This window comes from Rana temporaria, chromosome 5 (assembly GCF_905171775.1).
Source record: "Rana temporaria chromosome 5, aRanTem1.1, whole genome shotgun sequence".
In the NCBI taxonomy this organism is placed as follows: Eukaryota; Metazoa; Chordata; class Amphibia; order Anura; family Ranidae; genus Rana; species Rana temporaria.
This window is the reverse complement of record NC_053493.1, coordinates 256,836,329-256,859,999: the sequence shown is the minus strand read 5'-3', so window position 1 is coordinate 256,859,999 and position 23,671 is coordinate 256,836,329. Positions and strand designations below refer to the sequence as shown.

The 23,671-nt window shown below is 40.1% G+C and overlaps 1 protein-coding gene across 1 annotated transcript in view; it reads right to left on the bottom strand.

Moving 5' to 3' along the window:
• Positions 1-2,472: 2,472 nt before the first annotated feature.
• GMPR (guanosine monophosphate reductase) overlaps positions 2,473-23,671 on the bottom strand; it is a 101,238-nt gene continuing 80,039 nt past the window's right edge. Inside the window, exons 8-9 of the mRNA XM_040353755.1 lie at positions 16,971-17,130; positions 2,473-3,343 (exon numbers count right to left, since the gene is read on the bottom strand). Coding sequence (XP_040209689.1) covers positions 3,163-3,343; positions 16,971-17,130 — 341 coding nt within the window. The 3' untranslated portion in view covers positions 2,473-3,162. The remainder of the gene's footprint in view (positions 3,344-16,970; positions 17,131-23,671) is intronic.

Here is a 23,671-nt window from a genome sequence, read left to right as displayed (position 1 = left end):
CAAAAGCCCGCAAACAGTTTGCTGAAGACAAGCAGACTAAGGACATGGATTACTGGTCTCATGAGACCAAGATAAACTAATTTGCTTCAGATGTTGTCAAGCGTGTGCAGCGGCAACCAGGTGAGCAGTACAAAGACAAGTGTGTCTTGCCTACAGTCAAGCATGGTGGTGGGAGTGTCATGGTCTGGGGCTGCATGCTGCTGTCGGCACTGGGGATCTACAGTTCATTGAGGGAACCATGAATGTCAACATGTACTGTGACATACTGAAGAAGAGCATGATCCCCTCTCTTCAGAGACTGGGCCGCAGGGCAGTATTCCAACATGATAACGACCCCAAACACACCTCCAAGACGACCACTGCCTTGCTAAAGAAGCTGAGGGTAAAGGTGATGGACTGGCCAAGCATGTCTCCAGACCTAAACCCTATTGAGCATCTGTGGGGCAGCCTCAAATGGAAGGTGGAGGAGCGTAAGGTCTCCAACATCCACCAGCTCAGTGATGCAATCATGGAGGAGTGGAAGAGGACACCCCCATGCCAACCTGTGAAGCTCTGGTGAACTCCAAGCCCGTGAGGGTTGAGGCAGTGCTGAAAAATAATGGTGGCCACACAAAATATTGATACTTTGGCCCCAATTTGGAAATTTTCACTTAGGAGTGTACTCACTTTTGTTGCCAGCGGTTTAGACATTAATGGCTGTGTGTTGAGTTATGTTAAGGGAACAGCAAATTTAAATTGTTATACAAGCTGTACCCTCACAACTTTACATTGTAGCAAAGTGTAATTTCTTCAGTGTTGTCACATGAAAAGATATAATAAAATATTTAAAAAAATGTGAGGGATGTACTTACTTTTGTCAGATACTGTATATGTAGGTCAAATGCACCTGTGAAGGAACTGACTGAATTAACTCAGAAGCTTCTCTCAAGTTTGATCTCAAACATAAGTTACCTAAACATTTTATTAGCCTATTTTAACAAGCTCTTAAGCCTCGTACACACGATCGGATATCTGATGGAATCTAATCCGACAGATTTTTTCGTCGGATATCCGATGAAGCTGACTTTCATCAGTCTTGCCTACACACCATCAGTCAAAAATCCGACCGTGTCCAAACGCGGTTACGTAAAACACTACGACGTGCTGAGAAAAATTAAGTTCAATGCTTCCGAGCATGAGTCGACTTGATTCTGAGCATGCATGGATTTTTGACCGATGGACTTCCACACAGACGATCGTTTTTTTCTATCGTTTTTTTTATCCATGGGAACGTTTTAAAACATGTTCTATTTTTTTTCACGGATGGAAAACAAACTGATGGGGCCCACACACGATCGGTTTGTTCGATGAAAACGGTCCATCGATCAGTTTTCATCAGACAAACCGATCGTGCGTACACGGCTTTATACTGTTCTTTCACAATCCTTCAATTATTTTATTATTTTCCTGCAAAAGGCTGAATAGGTAATTCGAGTCTAGCATGTCATGCCCAACTATTATAGAGATCTGCCTAAATTCACTTCATCACCAGGGAACTTAGCGGCAGGGACTAGATTTTATGGTGACTGTTATTTTATGGCTCAAAAAAAAAACACTATCAAATCAACATTAAGCCTAGGAATGATTTTAAAGCTCAATAATTTGTATTTCTGTTGAAGATAAAGTCATATGATATAAAGACAATTAAGCTGATTCTAAGGCTGAAGGTGCATTACATAACAAATTAGTCCTTGGTGTATATTGAATCTTATAGTTCACTACAAAATCTTGTAGTTAACAATACATCTGTTAATATGGTAGCTTTGGAACTTTTAGGCTTCATTTAAGAGCTGTGTTTTTGCTGCTCGCCAATCACCTGCCCTTATTCTGCAATAGGCAGCAGACAGGGGTGTTTGCGCTCGCTGCAAAGATTACCCGACACATAGCAATCTGCCGAATGCTACACATTCCAGCAAATGAGGAGGCGCCGCAAACGCAATACCCACAGTTGTGGCGTGCACATGGGGTTAAGACAGGCAGTGAGGAGGTGTCACATCACTTCCTCACCGCCTGTCAGTAGCCTCTGAAGCATGATCCAATCACGGTTCATTCTTCAGAGCAGGGGTCTCCAAACTTTTCAAACAAAGGGCCAGTTTATTGTTCTTTAGCCTTTAGGAGAGCCGAATTGTGGCCAGCGGGGGCAGAAAAAGCCCGGGGCCCAGCATAGGTGAGAATAAATATGGCCTCATAGTTTGCGATCAGTAGGATAAGGAGTATTACCCCTATTAGTAGGAGCAATTGTATCTCATCATTGGTATCAGTGGAAGAAAAAGTGCCCCCTTGTTGGTGTCAATGGGAGGAAAAGTGCCTCATATCAGTGGGAGGAATAAAGCCCTGAGGGCCGGATAAAGGCTAACAAAGGCCCTTGGGCCGCAGTTTGGAGTCCCCTGCTTCAGAGGAAAATAAGGTTTAGACGCATGTCTTTATCTACCCTTAAGGAAAACAGTATGTATAAAGCTTTTAATGGTAAAGTTAGCAGAAATCAGGCAGGGATGGGAAGATAATGAGCCTAATAGTAAATACAGTCCTATTCGTGCAAAAATAATCACATACTTTCTATAGGCAATGCATAGGATTTTTGAACCACTTCTCTTATTATTTAAATAAATACTTACTATTGTACATTTTAAGGCCTTGAATGTCCTTTAAAGTCCACCAATAGGTTGCTGTAACCTAAATAATTTTGGCGCTTAAAAACATTGAAGTCCTCATAAATACAATCCATTAACTTTTTTTATAGAAGTTTTTCCATACAATAAGTATTGTCATAACAATAATATATAGTTTTGACTTAAAAATTGTAAATTATGTAAATAAATTAATGCTGAGTAAATCTATAGTAGATATATTTCAGTATATTTAAGTTACATTGGCTATTATTTTCCTTGTGTTATAAATATGATATTGATATTAAAATGGAAAGTTTTTCCAAAAATACAACCAAAACCCCGGAATAAATCAGTAATAATAAATAGTGTGGTAATCTGATAAATGTTGGTACATAAGTAGTTTGTGCACATCTGCAGTGAAATGTTATCACTGAACAATCAGTTGTCCAGTTATAAAAACTAGGCAGAGGCCTGTGATTAAAATTGTACTATAATAAGATATACGAGTATTCTATTAGGAAAACATCTGGTTGAACTGCTGAGTGACACGGATAAAAGTTGTCCGCCTGCTTAGCTCTTTGAGTTTAGCCGCTCCAACATATGTACAAGTAGATCGAAGTCCCCCTAGGATGTCTCGAATAGTGTTCTCCGCATCTCCTTTATATTGTACCTCTATAGTCCTGCCTTCAGAAGCCCTGGAAAAAAAAAAAAAGATGTGATAGCTCCTCTTAATATTTCAAATGATTCAGTTTTAGATCATCTATTAGCTATTTGTTTAAACTTGATATAGTTTAAAGGCAAACAGCTAAATATGCAGGTATTTATGCAGCATTTATTCAGCATTTTTAAAGTCTCACAACTACCCTTCAACATCTGCCATGAACATTACAATGACACCACACAGTAGTGTTGTGTTGTGTCATGTTAATAATTACGCAGTATGTCACATTCATTGCATCAATGCTTGTCAGCCATCTACATCGATTTCAGTGGTAATGCTCTAAAACCAAATTTTAACAGCAACTAGAGCATTTTATGGCATGTTAGTGAAGCATTTATAAAGTGTGAGCTGGGTGTTAAAGGAGAGGCAGTGGAGGTTCCTGTATCCCAGAAAGCACTGTCACTTTCTGGTTGTACAGAGCAGCTGTATGCTAACACCATTTGTTTCTGAGTGCAGGAAAAATAATCAAGCCAGCCAGAATATTGTTAGTGCCAGACAGGAGCAGAGCCACTGAAGCCTCGTACATACTCGAGGAACTCGACGGGCAAAACACATCGTTTTCCTCGTCGAGTCAGGCTGTCGAGGAACTCGACAAGGCAAGTTTCTCCATTCCCGTCGAGGAAATAGAGAACTTGCTCTCTTTTTGGCTCGTCGAGTTTCTCGACAGTTTCCTCTACGAAAATGTACACACGACTGGTTTCCTCGGCAAAAAAATATCTCCCAGCAAGTTTCTTGCTGGTTTTTGCCGAGAAACTCGGTCGTGTGTACGAGGCCTGAGCATTTTTGCCAATGGCAAAGCTTTTTGTGTCAGCTAAAAGTTGAGTGTCAAAGAGATCAAGGTATAAGAATTCACAAAAATGGCTGCTATCACCCCACAACCTAACCATGCCTCATAGCTTATCATTTATTTGATATCACTTCCCTGTTAAGCACTTCCCATTAGAAAAACAACACTTCCATGAGCATTTATCAAGCATTCTTGAAGCTTTTTTTATAAGCACAATGATCATAAATACCATAGAAGCATTAACCACTTAAGGACCGAAAGGATTTACCCCCTTAATGACCAGGCCATTTTTTACTATATGGCACTGTGTCACTTTAACTGACAACTGCATGCCCGTGCCACGTTGTACCCAAACAAAATTCATGTCCCTTTTTTCCCACAAATAGAGCTTTCTTTTGGTGGTATTTAATCACCTCTGTGGTTTTGCGCTATAAGCAAAAAAAGACAGAACATTTTGAAAAAAAACAATATTGTTCACTTTTTGCTATAATAAATATCCCCCAAAAAATATAAAAAAACTAATTTCTTCCTCAGTTTAGGTCAATATGTATTCTTCTACATATTAAAAAAAAACGCAATTAGCATACATTGATTGGTTTGCGCAAAAGTTATAGCGTCTACAAAATAGGGGGTAGATTTATGGTATTTTTATAATTATTTTTTTTTTTTACTATTAATAGTGGTGATCAGCATTTTTTAGCGGGACTGTGACATTGCAGCGGACAGATCGGTCACTTTTGACACTTTTTTGGGACCAGTGACATTTATACAGTGATCAGTGCCATACAAATGCACTGATTATGGTATAAAAGACACTGGCAGGTAAAGGGTTAACGTTTCTGTTAACGTGCCTGTGCGCTCTCTGCAGTGATTCACGTAATAGAGCCAACCTGCTGCAGTATAATGATGGTGGCTGATCGGTAAGTGGTTAATATGCATCACTTCGTTCTTCATAATCAACACACATGTGAATGAGCCCTTAGGCTCCTTTCACACAAGGCGGATCCGTCGCAGCGGAGTCCGCCAGATCAGTGGGAGATCTCTCTGTGGATCTCCGCTGAGCCGGCGGATAACAGGTCCCTCTCTGCTCACTGAGCGGGGAGGGGCTTGTCCAGCGCCGCTGTCTCCTATTGCGAGATCTGATAAAAATGGACAGCATGTCCGTTTTCATCAGATCTCACCCGATCCGATCCGCCATGGACAGATCGCGACGTATCGCCATCCGTCTGATTTTAGCGGCTTAGATAGGGTCGGATGTCAGCGGACATGTCACCGCTGACATCCGACGCTCCATAGAGATGTATGGAGCGGCCGTTTATGTCCGCTGACAAAACTGACAGACGGACCTGAACGGTCTGACTGTGTGAAAGAGGCCTTATGCCTCGTGCACACGACCGTTTTCCTCAGCAAAAACCATCAAGAAAACTGCTGGCAGAGCTTTTTTGCCGAGAAAAACGGACGTGTGTATGTTTTTCGTCGAGAAAACTGTCGTGGATCTTGACGAGAAAAAAAGAGAACATGCTCTCTTTTTTCTCGTCAGGGGGGTGTCAATTTTCTCGTCGTGGTTCTCGTCGGGCTGGTTTACGATGAGAAACACGTTCGTGTGAATGCTTTTCTGTTGAATAACAATACAGCCTAAAAAAGAAAACAAATGCAGTCATCGCATCTAAGAACTGGTAAGCTGTAAAATAATAAAATGTTTGCTTTCGGGTTTAATACTGCTTTAACCCCCCGCACGCAAATATGCGGCCTCTCAGCGGCGCTAGCCCCCCTAAATAAAAACATCTAAATGAATAATCATAAATATTGTAACAAGTATAAATTACACCAACACCCAGTGAGGATGTATAGTGCCAATAAATGATACCAAAAAGGTTAGTTAATTAATCAGTGAATAATCAGTTATACCAAAATTATTAAATTGAGTGATACAATATAAATAAATCATCAATGAATGTCCAATGGTGAATAAACAATCAAGCAGCAAATTGAGTGGAGGTCTACCAACAGACTGTTATGAGTGACATCAACAACAAAATCCATGACCAAAAGTGCTCACACCATAGGGAATACGCGTTTACCAGACAGCAAGCTAGATGGGCTTGCAGCTGTAAACCCCAGCCGGGGCCTGTTCAGGAACTCTCCGTAAAGCCAACCTCATAAGGACTATGATTGCGGACTAGATACTTGCAATAGGCCGAGTACCATACAGGAAAATGTGTGGTTACCGGGAATAAAGAAAGCCCACCATAGCGTAAATCCAAATGGTATGAAGGTTTATTAAATAAAAACACAATTACATCAATGATGCATAAAAACAGCAGAATGGTAAAATGGTAGCCGGCCGGCTAGCGAACGCCTGTCCGCTCTGACTTCAACGCGATGACGTCAGCGGTGTGTTTGTTGTTGTAAAAGTGCAAAAACAGATGTGCTGAGAGCGCGAGCCCTGCGCGCTCCCGGCAGCTAACACAAAGCTTCCGATCGCTGCTTGTGATCGGGAGCTTTCTGATTATGTGACCACCATGACAGCAAATCACAGCCCTTTTTATTCATTAATGTATCTGGCACCTCCCAGCTCCAAGGGATTATAGATACATTAATGAACAGAGAGCTGCATACATTTGTGTCATTTATATCTGTCTGGAGTTTAGCTTTAAGGGGGGCTGATATTTCCTGCAGAGTGAATACATTTTTCTTTTTAAAGACTGTATTGGGTACAGTGATGATACAAGTATAGAACAATGTAGTTAACATCTCTACTTTTAAGCACCACAGATCATGTGCGCAGGAGAGCGTTAATATAAACATATCGGAGAATTACATCTGGACACTTATAATTGAAAATCTGACATCCATTACAGCGGTGGAGAACAACAATAAAACGCTTGTTGAATATAATTAGTGGGAAGGAGGGGATGGTAGGGGAGGGATAGGAGGGTGGTCCCAAGGGAGTGGCAGGTTAATATCATTGTTAACTTTATATCTATATTGAGCCATCCAGCGCTGGCTCTGTTACATTAGAGGAAAATCACTAGAGAAACATTGTAATAGATAAAAATAACTCTGAGGCCCCGTACACACGACCGAGTTTCTCGGCAGAATTCAGCCAGAAACTCGACGGAGCCGTAATCTGCCGAGAAACCCGGTGGTGTGTACACTTTTGTCCGAGGAAGCCGACGAGGAACTCGTCGAGCCAAATAGAGAAAATGTTCTCTATTTCCTCGTTAGTCAATGGGGAAACTTGGCTCGCCGAGATCCTCGGCGGCTTCACAAGGAACTTGACGAGCAAAACGATGTGTTTTGCCTGTCGAGTTCCTCGGACGTGTGTACGGGGCCTAATGCCTCGTACACACGACCGAGAATCTCGTTGTAAAAGAAACTTTGTTTTCCTCGATGAGGTTCTTGTCAGGCTTGATGTGATTCTTGTCAAGCTTTCCTTGCATACACACTGTCGAGACAAAATCTCGTCGTTCTGAAACGCGGTGACGTGGCACTATAGGGGAAGTTCGATTCCACTGGCGCTACCCTTGGGGCTGCTTTTGCTAATCTCATGTTACCGTGTGTTAAGTAAAAGTTTGGTGAGAGACGATTCGCGCTTTTCAGTCTGTTACAGCGTGACGAATGTGCTATCTCCATTACGAACGCTACTTTTACCGAAGGTGCCCTCCCGTCTCATAATTTATTCTGAGCATGAGCGGGTTTCTAAGCATACACACAAACCTGTTTCTCGCGGTAAACCAGCCCGACGAGAAATACGACGAAAAAATTGAGACTCCCGACGAGAAAAAAGAGAGCATGTTCTCCTTTTTTCTCGTTGAGATCCACAACAGTTTTCGACGAAAAACATACACACAACCGTTTTTCTCGGCAAAAAAGCTCTGCCAGCAGTTTTCTTGATGGTAAAAAGGTCGTGTGTACGAGGCATTAGATGCCATCATCCCCCATTTTACAGCGTTCAGAGCATACAACGATTTGACTATAGAGATTTTGAAAAAGTTTGATTACGCTGATTTTTAGGAGTAATGCCTAGGAAGATGCAATATTTATTTTCTAATTCTCTGAGAGGAGGGAAAAAGGCATTTATTTTAAGAGACCCTGCCACTTTGACTTGACCCCTTCTAATATCTATCTATCTATCTATATATCTATCTATCTATCTATCTATCTATCTATCTATCTATCTATCTATCTATCTATCTATCTATCTATCTCCTGAATTCCACTGAATACCTGACAAGACAGATTTTCTCAGATCCGTTCGTCTCTGGCCCTGACAATGTTTTCCACCCCGGGAAAACATTTGAAACATACAGTAATTACAACACTTACTAATGATCACGCCTTGAGAGCGTGCACATTTGTGGGGAAAATAATCTCCTAAGTGACATGTCAAAATAATAGCATCTACCTCTTCAGTGTGGAGTCAGCAAAGTATTCAGTATTTGCACAAGACTCTCCTAGATGCTGGATAAGGGAATATATTAGCTAGTGAAGAACACGGCATTTAACTGGCAGGTCCTGTGAAGTATCATTCATGACAGGCTGAGGTGCAGAAATAGGATTTGACACTATCCTTACACTTTGCTGCTACAGAGATGTAAAAAAAAAAAAAAAGAACCCCCTGGGGAATTTATACTATACAATGAGCTGCTTCTTCACCTAATTATCCCCTTACAGTTTGTCATGTGTCTGGTCTCAGAGTTCCACAGACCACACTATATTTCTACCACATACTTAAGCTTAAGCTTGAGCTTCAAATTACCATAAAAAGGCAGTCAAATAGAGGAGCTATACAAATATAGAGCTGCAACCTGCTTTTTCCTTCTTTCTTCCTGCTAGTAATCAATATACTATATATTACTGTGCAAATGTTTTAGGCAGACGTAAAGAAGAAATGCTGTAAAGTAAGAATGATTTCAAAAATATGTATTTTAATTGTTTGTTTTTATCAATCTACAAAATGCAAAGTGAGCGAACAGAGGAAACATCAAAATGACATCAATATTTGGTGTGTCAAACCTTTTGGCTTCAAACCAGCATCAATTCTTACACCTCCACACTTTGTACACTTGCACAAAGTCAGGGATTTTGTAGGATTAGAGTCAAGTGTATGATTAACCAATTCTACCATGCAGGTGCTAATGACCATCAATTTCATAAGTAGGTTGAAAAATAGTCATTAACTGAAACAGAAACAGCTAAGTAGGAGGACTAAAGCTGGTGAGGAACAGCCTAGGATGGGTTCACATGGGCGTTCCATTTTACATGTGTTTTCATATCCGCTGACATACGACGTATAGTAATAAAGATAAAAAGGGGAAAAAAACGTCGTGGGGTCCCCCCAAAATCCATACCAGGCCCTTATACAAGCAGGCTGCAGCCCGGCAGGTCAGGAAAGGTAGGGGACAAGCAAGTGCCCCCCCCTGTACCATACCAGGCAGTATGCCCTCAACATAAGGGTGGGTGCTTTGAGCCAGGGGGGCTCTGTGCCCCCACCCCAAAACCCCTTGCCCCCATGTTGATAGGGGCAGGGGCCTCTTCCTGACAACCCTTGGGCCGGTGGTTGGTCTGTGAGGGGGGGGGCTTATCGAAATCTGGGGGCCCCCAGATCCCGGCCCCCCCATGGTAAGGAAGAAGACGGCAGCGGGAGAGAAGGCACAGAGAGTGAAGGCAGGAGAAGATGGTGGCGAGAAGAGAGGGGGCGGAGAAGACGGCCCTGGGAGAAGACAGTGCCAAGGGAGAAGGCATCGGGAGAGAGGACATCACCAGGAGAAGACAGAGCGATAAATAAAGGAATTGTCAAAAACCAGCTATTGTTTTTATTACATTTCACAGGGGGGGTGGGATCTGGGAGCCCCTTTTTTAAGGGGGCCCCCAGATTCTGATAAGCCCCCCGCCCGCAGACCCCGACAACCACCGGCCAGGGTTGTTGGGAAGAGGCCCTTGTCCCCCAACATGGGGGCAAGGTGCTTTGGTTTGGGGTGTGCAAATCCCCCCTGCCCCAAAACACCCAACCCCCCATGTTGAGCGCATGCATCTGCTATAGTTCTGGAGGGGGCAGGTGCTCATTTGTCCCCTCCCTTTACTGATCTGCGGGCTGCAGGCTCAGATAAGGGTCTGGTATGGATTTTGGAGGGAACCCCACCCCATTTTTTTTAATTGGTGTGGGGAGCCTCTTCCGAATCCATACTAGACCCGAAGGGCTTTTTTTTTTTTTTGCATTCAGCTGTCAGCGGGGAACCAGCATAATATGATTCAGAACATCAGAGAAAGAAATTTTGTAAAAATTAATCTGCATGTTTCAGTCCTTTTTACATCCCCTTCAGTGTCTTCTCTTACATCAAAGTTCCCTTTACATCAGGGTTCCCATCGGAGTTCCCATCAGAATTTCCCCTTATATCAGAGTCCCCATCAGAATTTCCCCTTATATCAGGGCCCCCAATCTCAGGAGGTGCAGCAAGCCTGGCCAAAGGAAGTTCTGTCCCCTTGTGAATTGCACTCCTGCTGGTCTGTAGGTAGCATCAGAAATGGGAGGTGGGCAAAGCAGAGCACTGAACAGCAGCAATGAGCCATTTCTATTGAGGTTATAAAGTAACTCTGCCAGTACATTAATATTTTTTACCAACTGCACTCCCTCTTCTATACATTGCCTCTTCCACAATCTTTATGCTATATGGCATGCTGTATGTTTCCTAATCCACATCACCTTACTCTTTATGCTAGGCTATACATTCCCTACTCTGCACCGCCTTACCTCTTATGCCATGCTATATGTTCCCTATTCCACATACCTCACTCTGTATGCCATGCAATACATTACCTATTTCTAATCATCTCAATTTCCTACTCTGCACTGCCCGATTTCATATGTCATGCTGTACATTTCCTATTCTGCACTGGCTCACTTACGTACATTTTACACTCAATTATAAACGCTGTACATAGCACAATAGGCATGGAAAAATTTCCCATCTTGCATTGGTGTCAGCAGGGCTTCCAATCAAATCAATAATGTTTATTCTTTGTTTATTCAGTGCTTTACATCAATATCAGACATACAGTGAGATGTGTGTTATGAAGAATTTAAACATCATGGAGATACATTTACTATGAAAAAAACAAACAACAACAGTTTCACAGGGTTAATAAAGCAACTATTGGAAAGGCCACAGGCAAAACTATACATTATCGCCAGCAATTACACAATATAAGAAGATAACTGCAGTGTGAAGTTAGATGATGTAATTTCCTTAGACACCAATCTTTATAACCCGCTACTCTTAGAAAGAACCAAAGGGTTACGTTTTTCAGCAAACCAAACTAAAGCAACGTTATAACCGGAGCTTCCTGTGAGGGCTGGTTACAGGTATATATACGACACATAGAAAACTAGTAAAGAAAAAGAGGAGAGGAAAAAAAAAGAAGCATAGTAAGGAGGAGAAACATGGGCCAAAAGAAGACATATGAGGTAGATCTCCCCTGGGCAGAGCACTTCTAGCATAAATGAGCTACACTTAGGAGTAGAATTCTAATTTTGGATCATACCTGTAAATATTCATCTGCAGTTGTGAAGTACGCTAAAGCCACCCGTACAAGGGATCAGACCTTTATCCGACCAAAATCACATCAGAATTCCGACGGAATTCCATCGGAGTAAAATAGAACATCTTCTCTATCTAAATTCCGATGGAATTCATCGGAATTTCAGATGGAATTATTCCGATGGGGCATACACACGGTCGGAATTTCGGTTGTGTGTACAGGGCTTTAGGCTTCCAGGTTGTCCTAAACCTCTCTTCTAAATTATATAAAGTGGAAGAAACGTCTAAAGGGATTTCTTATTAGGACTTCCCAACCCCCTTAAAGTGACTGTTGCTGGCTTCTCATTGACCTACCTGTTAAAAAAAGATGCTAAATACCTTTCTCACAGGCCTGAAACATTGTTGTATTGTAGATCTCCGTCCAGCACTGGTATGTGACATTTCCAAGCATACCCAATACTTGGTACCCCAACATGCACTGCAGTTTCCCCTGCTAAAGGACACAGTAGTTACATTGGGATTAGCAAAAGGAATCGCATCATGTAGAGAGGGATCTGGTATTGGACCCACCTGGATGTTTTGGGTACAAGCAGCTGCCAGAGATCTTCAGTCCAGTGAAGTTTTAGGCCACTAGCTGATAGCAAGGTTTAATTATTTTTTTCTTTTACAGTCTGGTCTCAGGGTTGTTATGTTACGTTAGTAAAATAGTCTATTTAAAGGATAAGTGTAGTCAATGTAATGTAATCAATGAACACTTATCTAGGCTCCTGGGTGAATAGAACAACCCTCGTTCTCCACAGATCCATACTTACCTTAATAACACCATCATTGTTATATTCTTCAGCCCTTCGTCTCACCTGCCATGGTAATTAGGCTGTTGTATAATGCTGTTTTTTTTTTTTTTTCTTGCGAGGGCCCAATAACATTTTTGCTATGGAGCCCTGTGATTTTTAGTTACGCTCCTGCATGACACATTTGGTCTTTTATTGTTTACCTTGCTTATTTTGATGATTCATTTTAGTTTTCCGAATTCTGCAGTTTGCCTTTAAGTAAACTGTCTTTTTGCACACTAAACATTCTTACATTGCATATTACTATTATTATGGCTCCTAGTGCTGATTCTGCTGTGTAAGCAATTTCACTATTCGCACTTTACTTTTCACTTATATTCATCCACAAGCTTTCTTTTAACATATTCCTGGGTATTCAGCATCAAGGTGAGCATCAGGGAGACCACTGAGTAACAGCGCTATTATATGAAAGTTGTTTTATTTCTTCTCCTATAACTCAATGGTGTGCCACTGTTTCTAATGTACATCTTTGTAACGGAAGGGCCCGTGGGACCCAGAAGCTCCCCGATGCCTCCTATGTGTAGATGACCCTGTGTCTCTAATAGGGGCACAGGGTGAATGAGAACCCCACTATGGTCTGTGCTAGTCAGATTTAATGCGATATATTGTATATATTGTATATATATTGTGTGTTGGCTGTTGTGTACTATAAAACTTGCTGTGGTAATTAAGTCTTCTACTGTGATAAATGTGTATTGAATCCAGACTAACTTCTAAGGATCTTTCATTGTGGCTTGTGCTAATTGACCCTGTATTGTGTGTAAGGTCTATTTATGGTAATGTGTATTGTGAGTTAACAGACAGCCTAAAGGTTGGGTGTATGAGTCATCAGCTGTAGTTAATTAGCTCATGTACATTATGTCAGGAGTCGGAGTCAGGATGTCTACTAAAAGATGAGTATTGGGGCTCGTTAGGAACCATTGTGTGATGTTGTGGGTGGGGTTGGGTCATTGTTTATTTGGTTACTGCAATATCCTAATTGTATATAAGAGCTGTATTTCTCAATAAAGGGTCTATTCCTGTTGAACTTCAAACAGAGCTGTGTGTCTCGTTAATGGGGGAATTCGTATGGAACGTGTTCGCCGGATTGTGGAGTGTCGATAGCTGCCTTGTGTGTGGGAATGGAATATCCTAAACGGCTTTAACCCCTTTCCCATTTGGGGTGCCGTTACAACCTTATTATAGTCCTTTAGGTGCTGGTGCCTAGTCTGGTATAGCTGTCTAATTAAGTTTGTTGCTAAGATTTGCTCTCCTCTTACATTTTTTGTTGTTTTAATCTGCTTATGTGCACAATTTAATCATCATATATGCTCAGGCACGTATAAATTTCAGATTTTTATCTTTTGCGGTCCCTTCCTATGTTGATGGGTATGCCCTGGGCTTTTGTAAACACTTTCATGCTCCCTCTCTTATCAGCGGCATCTTCATTTTATATTTCTAGGACTGGCAGATCTAGTTTGTTAGATTGTGTCTGCTCACACTACCAACTATGGAAGAGAGTTCCACATTCTTATCGACCGAACAGTAAAGAACCCCTACTTAGTTTAGGAGTGAACCGTTTCTCATCCAACTTCATGGTGTGGCTGAAAGCCTTCTATGGAGACCTTAAATTAAAAAGTTTACCAATGCTAGAGTCACCATTCAAGAATTTTTATATTGCTATCATAACCCTTCTTAAGTGTCACTTCTCCAGAGAGAAAACATTTAATGTATGTAGTCGTTCCTTATAACTGAGGTCCTCCAGTCCCCTTATTAGCTTTGCTGATCTTCTGTGCACTCTCTCTAGTTCAAGCACATCCTTCCTGATTATTGGTGACCAGAAGTTGTCCAGCTGCATATTGAGTATGCCGTCAAGAAATGTTTGTAAAGTGCTAGAACTATAGTTTTATCTCTTGAGTAAATACCCTTTTTAATGCATGCTAATGGTTTGATGGCCTTGCTTGGCACTACATGCTAATGCCGATTCTATCCCAGTACATACCATGTTGTCAATGTCAAAATGTATCAAATTCCTTAGTGAAATTTAGTTATACCACATCCACAGGTCTTTCTCGATCCAAATTGCAGCTCACCTACTCATAGAATGTTAAAAGGTTGGTTTGGCAAGAACGGTTCTTTATAAATCCATGTTGGTTACTGCTAATGATAACATTTTTATCAAATTTCTTAATATGGCCTATTATCATTCCTTCCAATAGTTTAAATACTATTGAGTTTAGGCTGACTGATCTGTAGTTTCTAATGCCCTGTACACACGATCGGTTCATTCGATGAAAATGGTTTGATGGATTTTTTCATCAGATATCCGATGAAGCTGACTTTCATCAGTCGTGCCTACACACCATCGGTTAAAAAAACGATAGTTTCAGAACGCTGTGACGTAAAACACAATGACGTGCTGAGAAAAATTAAGTTCAATGCTTCCGAGTATGCGTCAACTTGATTCTGAGCATGCGTAGATTTTTAACCGATGGACGTACCCACAGACGATCGTTTTTTTCTATCGGTTAGTTAACCATCAGATAATTTTAAAACAAGTTCCTCGTTTTTTAACCGATGGATAAATAACCAATGGGGCCCACACACGATCGGTTAGTTTGATAAAAACGGTCCATCAGATAGTTTTCATCAGACAAACCGATCGTGTGTAAGCGGCATAAGTATATATGTCAGCACTTTTTGAATATTGGTACCACCTCTGCTTTTCGCCAATCAGCTGAATAATGGTCTGGCTATGACATTGCTTGGTTCTTTGAGAACTCTTTGTGCAAGTCATCTGGTCCTTGTGATTTATTCACATTAAGTTTTTCTAATCTTTTTTAACACTGGTCTCATGGTCAGTCACAAGGGTACTTTTAATATGTTATTAACATTACTGTCTTGTTTATTATACCCCTCCTTTTCATTTAACCCCCCTCGCGATATTCCCGAGTCTGGCTCGGGGTAAGATTTCTTTACCAAATGCGGTATCCCCGAGCCAGACTCAGGCTCGCCTCGCAGCATCCACAGGCAGTGTTTACTTACCTTGTCCATGGATCCTGCGATGCATCCCCGCTGTGTGAGCGAGCGATGTCCTCCTCGCTCGATTCACAGTGTCCGTGTGCCGCCGATCTCTGTTCCCTGCGACGTTACTACGCACGGGGGCGGAGATCGGCGCCAAATTCAAAAATGTAAATAAACACAATACATACAGTATACTGTAATCTTATAGATTACAGTACTGTATGTAAAAAATGCACACCCCCTTTGTCCCTAGTGGTCTGCCCAGTGCCCTACATGTACTTTTATAAAATAAAAACTGTTCTTTCTGCCTGCAAACTGTAGATTGTCCATAGCAACCAAAAGTGTCCCTGTATGTCAAAAGTGGTTTTAGAGCAGCTATAAAACAGCGATAATAAATTATAATAACTTGCAGAATTGAGCGATAGCGATTTGTGGGGAAATTCATCATAAAAAATAAAAGTAATGACAGCGACAATTCTGCAACTGAGCAAATTTCAGTGTTTTTGATTTGTTTACATTATTGAATATTTTTTATTATAATTACATTATTATTTGTTATAATTATTTATAGTTATTTATTATATTATAATTTATAATTTTGTTTTTCAAACTTTATCATACCCGAGATGTCTACTAGACTCTTGTTTGGACAGATTTAAGTGAGTTATTCCTAAGAATTACAGGCCTACAATGTAAAACGCCAAATTTTCATGAAAAATAATTGTACTGCTTTTAGCACCTAAAACCAGAAAGAATCATACTGCCAGGGAGGTTAAATAAACTGAGGAGAAGAATGTATTTAATACAGTAATTCTCTCCGTCTTTTGCATTTCTTATGGCACTCGTTGTAGTTTTGGAATGCTGATGATGACCCTTGGCCATATATTTATTAAAGGACTTTTTTTTTCATTAATATATATTTTTTACATTAGTGTTTAGCCATCCAGGCTTAACTTTTGTCCTTTTATATTGGTTGTAATTCTCATGTTATTTTGGTGCAATCACTTATGTACTTATACAAAGACCTATTCCTATATAGCAAAAGGCCATACTGAGGTCTTAAATGGACTAACACACCCCTACCTTCCTGTATCCCTCCTGTCTTAAATTGAAATATGCCACATATTGACAACATTTCTTGAAGATATTGTTGCTCCTCAGAACTTGCGTTGGCCAGTCATTTGACCAAAAAGTTTTAGCATTTGATCCCTGCTTAAGGGGTGATCAAAATTCAGACTGGCTAACGCTTGCCTCCAGCAGAGATCATGTGACAATATCCATATGTGTTACCATCACATTTTAAATGTGTTATTGTAAATTGCTTCTGCTACTGCATCCAGCTCCATATTAGATAAGATCATCATTGTTACACTCCTGAGATCCAAAAATTCTTCTTCAACATATGGTTTTTCTTCATACCTGTATTCGGCTACTCCGCCAGCATGTTTCTTCATTGCCGTGTCTGAACTCATGCCATAAAACAGCATCACTTTTTTGCCATTCTTTTCTATAATTTCTCCAGTGCATTGGTCATGACCAGCTAGCATTCCCCCAAGCATCACAAAGTCTGCTCCAGCCCCTGAACAAACAGAAAAAAAGAGTATAATAAAGAAACTGAAGCAATCACACCAATGCAGCAGAATAAAAATGTTTAAATTAAATAATCTCCACAGATTATAAAATTTCCCATTGTAATAACATTTTTGAAACTGTCTTTAAGCATATAAGATAATATATATACACGATATATATATATATACGGTGTGTATATATATATATATATATATATATATATATATATATATAATACTTACATATAAGAAATTTAGCCTTTGCAGATGGTCTCCATATACCGGTAATAATAAATAAATGGGTATTCAGAAAACTCAAAGGTCATTTGCTTTCGTGAGCCTGCTCTTACCAGTGCCAATTTTGCTGACTCATTGTACAATAAAAATAGTCCACCTTATTAGACCAAACAAATTTTAAAGCCCCAAGACACTTATTGTGTACATGAACACATCTGCTTTTTTTTATGTTTAAGCCAATCAGGTAACCTATAGACACGTGCAATTCGTTTAGTTCTGAATTCTTTTTTTAACAAATTTATTAATTCAGAAATATCCGAATTTCCAAATTTTCTAAATTTCCAAATTTTTCAGAATATTCGAAAATTTGAGAATTAAGGAAATCGTAATTCAAAAATTCAGAAATTTGAAATTTCGAAAATTCAGAAATTCAGAATTCGAATATTTTGAAATTTGAAATTCAGAAAATTCAGAAATTCGAAAATCCAAAAATAAGACTGAAAATACAAAAATTCTAAAGAATAAAAATATGAAAATAAGAAAAAAAAATCTGAATATTCAAAAACCAGAAAATCTGAAATAATAAGTAAACTATTAATAACTATTAAATTATAGGTATTGGAATTTCCTTTCAAAGTTGGCTGTTCGTGAATGTAACAAATACGAATTTACCTGAAGTTACGAATTATCCGTAATAACGAATGCCGTATCTAAATTAATGGTAGAAAATTAATAATAATAAATAACAATAATACTAAGAAAAACGTATCATTATTATTTATTATTATTTTGTTACAATCCATTTGTTTTTTAGCATTCTTTATTTCGGATAATTCGTAACTTCATCACTAACAGCCAAATTTGAAATTTATTTCCAATACCTTTAATTTAATAGTTAGTTATTATTAGTTAGTAAGCTAGTTATTTAGAATTTTTGGATTTTAGTTTTTTAAAATTTTCAGATTTCCCTTTCTTATTTTTGGATTTTCAAATTTCTGAATTTTTGAATTTCCAAATTCCGAATATTTGAATTTCCAAATTCCGAATTTTTGAATTTCCAAATTCCGAATTTTTGAATTTCCAAATTACGAGTTTTTGAATTTCCAAATTCCGAATTTCTGAATTTCCAAATTCCGAATTTTTGAATTTCCAAATTACGAATTTTTGAATTTCCAAATTACGAGTTTTTGAATTCCTGAAAAAAAAAAAAAAACGAATGAAGAGAAAAACAAAAACGAACTATAAGCATGTTTCAGGAACTAATATATAGGGATTGCTCAGGATAATTGTGTACCCGTCTTATAAGGAAAGGAACCTATATTGAGAAGAAAGGATACAGACAATTCACAAGGAGCAGTCATATTATGCAGTACTCAAGTCTCACTGTATCGTTTTAGGTATTTAGCGTAATTTTAGGCTTGGAAAACAGAACAGATGTGTCCATACTGTTCATAATAATCCTAGGACAATTTGGCACGGTTATACGGATGCAAGGTTTCTTTCCTATTAGCCTGTATATTAGGGAATGGAAAAAATTGCCAGAAAATTAAATGTACTTGTACACCAAAGAATTAAAAACTGACAAACATGTACTGTAGGTCAGGTTTGTCCTTCTACCAGGAAATAATTTTTTCCAACACCACGGAGTTGATTTTCTCACATTCTGACAGACTAATGCTCCCTGACAGATGTTGTGGGTTAGAACACAATAGTTCTGAATACATGAAAAATTAATTGTGTTATATTAAAGAATAAACAAATCCAACTGATGACTGGAATGACTAATGCTAAAATAATTGAACCTAATAAAAATGCAGGATTAACTGGAGAAGTCTCCAAAGCTGGGGTTCTTGGAGAGACCAATGACACAAGGAGAAGGGGGATACAGAGACTAATATAATTAGCTATGTAATAACTCACAGAACCAGCGCTCAGCGGGGGTGTATAAATATGGGAAGTCTTGCAAATAGGGTATTGACTAAGCACATGAACATGACTTGCCTTTACATTCTAAAAAAATTTCTGTTAACAAAATCTAAAGCAACTCTTATGTCACGTACACACGACATTTCAACAACAAAACCGTGGATTTTTTTTTTCGACGGATGTTGGCTCTCACACACGGTCACACAAATGTTGTCGGAAATTCCAAAAGTCAAGAACGCGGTGACGTACAATACGTACGACGAGCCGAGCAAAATGAAGTTCAATAGTCAGAATAGATGTTCTACAACATAATAAAGTAGACACTATTTTAGGGGGGGGTCCTAAACAAGCAGAATAGCTTTCTGTTTGATATCTGCCTGTCCTCCAATGATTGCTAAATACAGGATTTTTGTATGGCCCCACTATCACAAATCATGTTTGAATCAGTCACATCACATCTGTCTACTAAGTCAAAGAATTCATGTTTACATATGTAATGCTGCGTACACACGACCGTTTTTCGGGTTGTAAAAAATGACATTTTTAATGGTCTAGAAAAAACGAAGTTTTTTTCAACCTGATCGTTAAAACGGCCTTGCATACACACGATCGTGAAAAAAAAATGCTCCAGCAAAGCGCAGTGACGTACAACACGTACGACGGCACTATAAAAGGGAAGTTCCATTCAGATGGCGCCACCCTTGGGGCTGATTTTGTGTTAGTAAAAGACGATTCGCGCTTTTCAGTCTGTTACAGCGTGATGAATGTGCTTACTTCATTACGAACGGTAGTTTTACCAGAACGAGCGCTCTCGTCTCATAACTTGCTTCTGGGCATGCGCGTTTTTTTCACGTCGTTAAAGCCCACACACGACCATTTTTTACGACGTTACAAACTTCGTGAAAAATTAGAGCACGTTCTAAATTTTTAATGGACATTTTTTACATCGTGAAAAATGCTCTGGAGCCCACACACGATCGTTTTTTAATGACATAAAAAAACTTCATTTTTTACAACCAGAAAATCGGTCGTGTGTACGCGGCATAGGTCAATTTGTCCATTGAGTAAAATAAATCAAACTTAAAGCAGACCTTCACTTAAAAGTATCAATAGTTTGACTCTTCCCCATCTCAAACATATTTGAAAGTTTTTTTTTTGTTGGGGGGGTGGGTTACTTTTTTCTGTCAGGTGTTCGTTCCCACTTGTCTGAGGAGGTTGCAGGACCAATCTGACACTGCAGCACAATCTTGTGCATTTGCAGTGGGGAGATGGCTGTGAAACAGCAGGAAGTCACAGCCAGCTCCCACAGCCAAGATGGTGCCGCCAGGGATCCAAAGACCAGTAAAGAACTGGCCAAGCTAAAGACAATGTTAGACTCCTGGGCTGGTGAGTGTATGTTTCTTCAAAGTCAGCAGCTACATTATTTGTATTATTTTTTATCTTTTTTAAACAACTTGGGTTGCTTATTTTTATATCTAAAAATGGGGGGGGGGGGGGGGTTTGTTGCACAAATCGGCTCCTGGCTCCTCCCCTCTGTCCAGTGCCCCGATGGAAAGCTGCTTCCCATGAAGCACTCGTGCGTGCTCGCTACATCCATTAACATAGACAGTGGGACTCACCCCCTGCTTCCTTGTCACTGGCTTTGATCGACGGCACTGGGAGCCAATGGCTCACGGTGCCAGAGCAAAGACAGCGATACCTGTAAGTGAGGGGAGAGAAGAGCTTTAGACGTACACGGTGCTGGATCGAATGAGAGGGCTCAAGCCAGTAAAAGGAGGGGGTGAGGGTGGTGCTGACATTTTTACCTTAATGTAAGGAATGTTTAGGCTTTACAACTGCTTTAACTTCCTATCCCGTAGCCAAAACAGGAAGTGAGAGGAAATCCCTGTAAATTAGGGGAATCTCTAATCTCTTGGGGCACCAGAACTAGTGTCCCCATTGGAAGATTTCCCCTCTATTACTTTTCCGGGTAAGTAAAGAAAAATATAGAACTTTTAATGATAACGGTAAACAAAGAGAGGGCGAATCTCACTAACGGGGACACAGACAGCAAAAAAACTGACAGGTGTTCTAATCCATCTCCACTCTATCCAAAAGAAAAAAAAAGAAAAACATTTGCCTATAGTTATACTTTAGATTCAATGTATTCTCTTATAGATACTCAGAGAAAACTATTTCTGTGAAGAAAAAAATAACCTGTACCTGTGCAACTACATCCATTCAAAGTGCAGAATTCACACAGGATTTCTCAGTCCTGAAAAGGAGGGGACAGAGAGCTGAAGTAACATCAGTGAGGAGAGCTCTGAGAGCTGATTGGAAGGAAGGGACTCACCCCCCTTCACACAGCACACAGGTACAGAGCTGAGGCTGTCAATCAGCTGGAGGCCCCCTCCCCGGTCAGCATTTTTTGCTTGGTGTCATGAAAACTCGTCAAAAGTGACACATATAGATAGCAGAGGAACGAGGCAGTGGAAAGAAATGTCACTTAGTGCTCTGGATTGCGACAAGTAAACACTGTAGAGGGAAATACTTTGTTCATATTTTATGTCAGAGATTTATAACCACTTTTAGTTAGTCATAGTCCGATCAGTGGAGACTGACCGAACTTTGATCAGTGTGGGGTCATCTCTGTTCGATAGAGACAGTGACTTCCATCAAACAGACAATTTGGAAGCCTTTTGTTGATCAGCGGCTGTAATCAATCAGCTGTAGCCACTGGTGATCAGTGTATTCAGAAAGTGCCAGGTCTATCTGTCAGAACACAATGTCAGCTTATTTATCTGTAGCCAACATTACTCATTACTCTGAACTAAAACTACTGAATGGCACTCCTGCTACTTACTAATCAGGTTGTGAGACTTTGAACTTGACAGGTATATATCTTCTCTCAGCTAAGATAACCAGGTTTGAACTTTTATTCACCAACTGTCATTTTCATTCTATCTGATCCTTCTGTTATACCAAAGGCATGTTCGTCAATAAACCACAATATGATTGGCTACTAGGAGTTATATACAGTACCCTTCTCTTTCAAACACTTAACCTCTATCATAATATAGACAGAAAGACCGGCAACTCTGGAGATTCCATCGGAAGTCTTTATTGTAACATGACCATTTTAAAAGTAACTTTCTGTCTATACAGACCCCATGTCTGATCCACGAGGTATCTACCCTCTTTTTAAAAATTGGTCTGGCCTCATTTAGATGAATATTCACCAGTGAATGTGAAATTCGCCAAACATTCACTGTAGGTACCGTATATACTCCAGTATAAGCCAACCCGAATATAAGCAGAGACACCTAATTTTACCACAAAAAAATGGGAAAAAGTATTAACTCGAGTATAAGCCTAGGGTGAGAATGCAGCAGCTACTGTAAGTGAAAAAAAGGGTCAACAATGCCCATTTGCAGCTTCACTGTGCCCATTGCATGCCTGACTTCACTGTGCCCATTGCAGCCTGACCTCACTATGCCCATTGCAGCATGACCTCCCTGTACCCATTGCAGTATGATCTCATTGTGCCGATCTGTGTACCTGATTTTCCGTGACATGCATATTCAGACGGCAAGCGTGCAGTGTTAAAAAGTTGCACCTCCTCCTCATCCTGTACCGTGATAGGCGGAACACTCAGTTTCCCAGCAGACACTGTGTTCAGTGTTCTGCCTATCACGAGCATCCTCTCGTCCTCTTGTCTATCACGGACGAGAGGACATCCGTGATAGGCGGAACACTGAACACAGTGTCTGCTGGGAAACTGAGTGTTCCGCCTATCATGGAACAGGACGAGAAGGAGGCACGACTTTTTAACACTGGACGCCCTCCGTCTGAATATGCATGTCACAGACTCAGGTACACAGACTCGAGTATAAGCTGAGGGGGGCATTTTCAGCCTAAAAAAAGGGGCTGAAAAACTTGGCTTATACTCGAGTATATATGTTAAATCTTCCTAGTCAATGTGTTTTGAAATCCAGTGAGTGGTTCATCACCAGTGAACGTTTAATTAATGCCAAATTCACTGCTTTATAATAATGTTCAGCACTGCAAGCTGAGACAAACCTTCTAAAACAAAGGTTGCTGGAGGGTATATAATACTTTGTTTCCCCGAAAATAAGCCCGGGCCTTATATTAATTTAGCCAACAAAAGACACAGTAGGGCTTATTTTTGGGGTAGGTCTTACCACGTAATGTGCTCTCTCCCCCTCTCTCTCCCTGCCTGACAGGAATCCCCAGTGTGAACTGAGTTAAAATGCTTGTATAATCCACTCTATTACAGTAGTACAATGTGTGTGTGTTTCTGTAATATAATTATGCCAAATACCTTCGTTATAGCGCCACTTCGCACTTCTGTGACCTGCCAGAGATCTCTTCCCCACAATTATATTA